Source organism: Nicotiana tabacum, chromosome 21, assembly GCF_000715075.1.
Source record: "Nicotiana tabacum cultivar K326 chromosome 21, ASM71507v2, whole genome shotgun sequence".
Lineage (NCBI taxonomy): Eukaryota > Viridiplantae > Streptophyta > Magnoliopsida > Solanales > Solanaceae > Nicotiana > Nicotiana tabacum.
In genome coordinates this window covers 82,706,398-82,709,111 of record NC_134100.1, presented here as the reverse complement: position 1 = coordinate 82,709,111, position 2,714 = coordinate 82,706,398, and the positions used below count along the sequence as shown (strand labels likewise).

The following is a 2,714-nucleotide window of genomic DNA, read 5'->3' as shown; positions in this document are numbered from 1 at the left end:
AAGTAAAAGTGAACGGAGGAAATATATGTATTAAAAAATACATTAAATATGGATAAATATTTGACATACAACCTAATTATTATTATATACTCGTATTATTAACTTGAGTTCGATGTAAAACCCGCAAACTTTAAATTTTGAATCCTCCGGTGAATTCAGTACGAGGGAGATAGAGAAGTGACATGCTAGTGGTCAGTAGGGTACTCTTGTTTTCTTGGTAATTTCGTCTGAATTTCCACAATTTATAGTGAGGAATTAAATTTGGCATTCAGAGAAGTTGAAATATGAATCACAAATTGATAATGAATATTGTTCTTGGTAGGACCTTATTGTGGTCCGTATAATGAACTTATTCCTGCTTCTTTTTTGTGTAACTCGTTTTGCTTTTTCTTCTCTCTTTTCACACAAGGTTACACGTTTTTCTCACTTTATACTAATTTTGATTGATAGTATATATAGCTGAATATTATTTTAAAATAATCAAGATTCATTATCAGGTGAACCAAAAAGGGAAACCACAGAATTACTCGGACAAAATATTAGAGTGACAGAAATGGCAAGGACACGTTGCTATGACAAAAGTGGATTGAAGAAGGGAACTTGGACTCCTGATGAAGATAGGAAATTAGCAGCTTATGTTAGTAAATATGGTTGCTGGAATTGGCGTCAACTTCCCAAGTTTGCTGGTATATGCTGAATTCCTATTCTTCTTTAACATCTCTTTTTTCGATCCGACCCCAACTTATTTAAGACTGACACATACGTAGTTATAATGGTCGTCGTATTGTAAAACTAAAATGATACCCCCATTTTTGGAACAGATAGAATTATCTGTTGGCAGTGTATATAACTTAAATCCGTATTGTTAGTGTCATGTTGTGTTATTTTATCTCAATGAATGCACTGTTCTCCTTATGAAGGATTAGCTAGGTGTGGGAAGAGCTGCAGACTGAGATGGCTGAATTATCTCCAGCCAAATATCAAAAGAGGAAACTATACTAAAGAAGAAGATGAAATTATCATGAAGCTCCATGCAGAAATTGGAAACAAGTAAGCGATGCAATTTTCTCTTTTTTTCCATCCTTTTACTCATAAACAGCACAATGGCAGCAAAAAACTTCAGATATATGGACTTATAATTTCTATTGGAGGGGTGGAGCCACAATGTTGGTTGCGGGTTCGACCGCAATAACTTTTGATCAAACCCTGTATTTGTATTAAGAAATTCAATGAATATGTACAAATTACTAATTTAGAACTCAATAGGTTAAAAAGATTATAATCCCGAACCCATAAGGTTCAGATTCAAATCCCCTTTCAGATATGAGTAGTTCTTTTGCTAAACTGGAATGCTGACATATAAAAACAACAAGAAGCATTTATTCCTTAATATTGGAGTTTCAATTAATTGAGACATATAAAAGAGAGATACAATTAATCATATAATTAAAGCTATTAAATATACGTTTTAAAAAATGTGCAAAACCTTAAAAAGACAGAAAATATAAAGCGGATGTAGTACATATCATAGTTTTCATAGAGGTAGGGGGCAATGCATACTCCTGTTGTATATATGTTTTCCTTTTTTTTTTTGAGAGAGTAAATAAGAGAGTATGTTTAATACCAATTTTCTTTTCAATTACAAAAATCTAATGTAAATAATTCTCTTCCTTATTTCCTTTATTCAAGATGGTCGGTAATTGCTGCTCACTTACCTGGAAGAACAGACAATGGAATAAAGAATCATTGGCACACCTCCCTCAAAAAGAGATCTACTCAAGACTATTCAACGTCAACCGACTCAAAAAAGAAATCATCTAATAACAGTTATCAGTCCAGCAGTCGAAAAAAGAGAAGAGAAAATGAAACTCAAGTAAATGCAAATGAGAAGATAATTGAGAGTTTTCAATTGTCACCAATGCAAGCATGCAGTGAGGTTTCTTCTTGTGCTACAATTGATCAAAATGTGGAAAATATGAATGCAGAATATAGCCAGGTTTTTCAAGAGAAAGTATTTGAAGTATCTAGTGGAAGTTTTTGGACAGAACCATTTTTGTTAGATAGTTTTAACACTGCTAGTGATTATATTATACCTTCAGTTGTTGATCATGGAGTATTTGTATCTCCATTTTCCCCTATTATGAGCTATGATGAATTTCTACTCATATAATTAAGATAGTGAACTCTTTAAAATACATTGGTTTTTGGGAAATGGATAAGTAATGCAAGTTGTACCCTTGGTTAATTTTGAGGAACGGTTAAGGAAAATCTAGTATAGAGGAATACAGGTGGTAAAAAGTTAGTTCTTTCTTTTTTCCTAGTGTTTTGTATTCACCTTAATGGAACCAAACTAATTCTAATTCGCGTTGCATAACCACGTGATATCGCTTTTCTTCTATCGAAATTGATTGTATTCCTACCAGAAATTGATTGTACACCTAGCCAGCAGCGAAGCAAGGGATTTTGTTAAGGGTCAAGATTTATTTTACATGTAAAACTATAATTTTTTAGTTATATGCGCACTATAATATTTTATATGCACAATATAATTTTTCGATAAAGAGTGTTCAACTGACCACGTTTTACTGTACTAGACTACACCACTAGACCTAGCGGAGAAATCATTGTACTCATAGTAGAAATGGTTGTACTATTTCATATTCTTCCAACTCATCTAGTCCTAGTGAAAGAGTGACATAATCTCCATAAATCTG

General features: G+C 32.8%; 1 protein-coding gene across 1 annotated transcript; it reads left to right on the top strand.

The window, feature by feature from the left end:
* The first annotated feature begins 281 nt into the window (after positions 1-281).
* Positions 282-2,193, top strand: LOC107769018 (transcription factor MYB15-like). The gene is made up of 4 exons (XM_016588192.2): positions 282-409; positions 498-686; positions 921-1,050; positions 1,690-2,193. Exons 2-4 carry the CDS (start codon positions 554-556, stop codon positions 2,168-2,170), a joined length of 744 nt encoding a protein of 247 aa, XP_016443678.1. The 5' UTR covers positions 282-409; positions 498-553; the 3' UTR covers positions 2,171-2,193.
* The last annotated feature ends 521 nt before the right edge of the window (positions 2,194-2,714 follow it).

What these genes read in the sequence shown, in the direction of transcription:
- LOC107769018 (XM_016588192.2), top strand. Translation starts at nt 554, where the DNA reads ATGGCAAGGACACGTTGCTATGACAAAAGTGGATTGAAGAAGGGAACT. An exon ending in TCAACTTCCCAAGTTTGCTG is followed by an intron (nt 687 to 920) that starts GTATATGCTGAA and finishes CTCCTTATGAAG; the next exon opens with GATTAGCTAGGTGTGGGAAG. An exon ending in CATGCAGAAATTGGAAACAA is followed by an intron (nt 1,051 to 1,689) that starts GTAAGCGATGCA and finishes CCTTTATTCAAG; the next exon opens with ATGGTCGGTAATTGCTGCTC.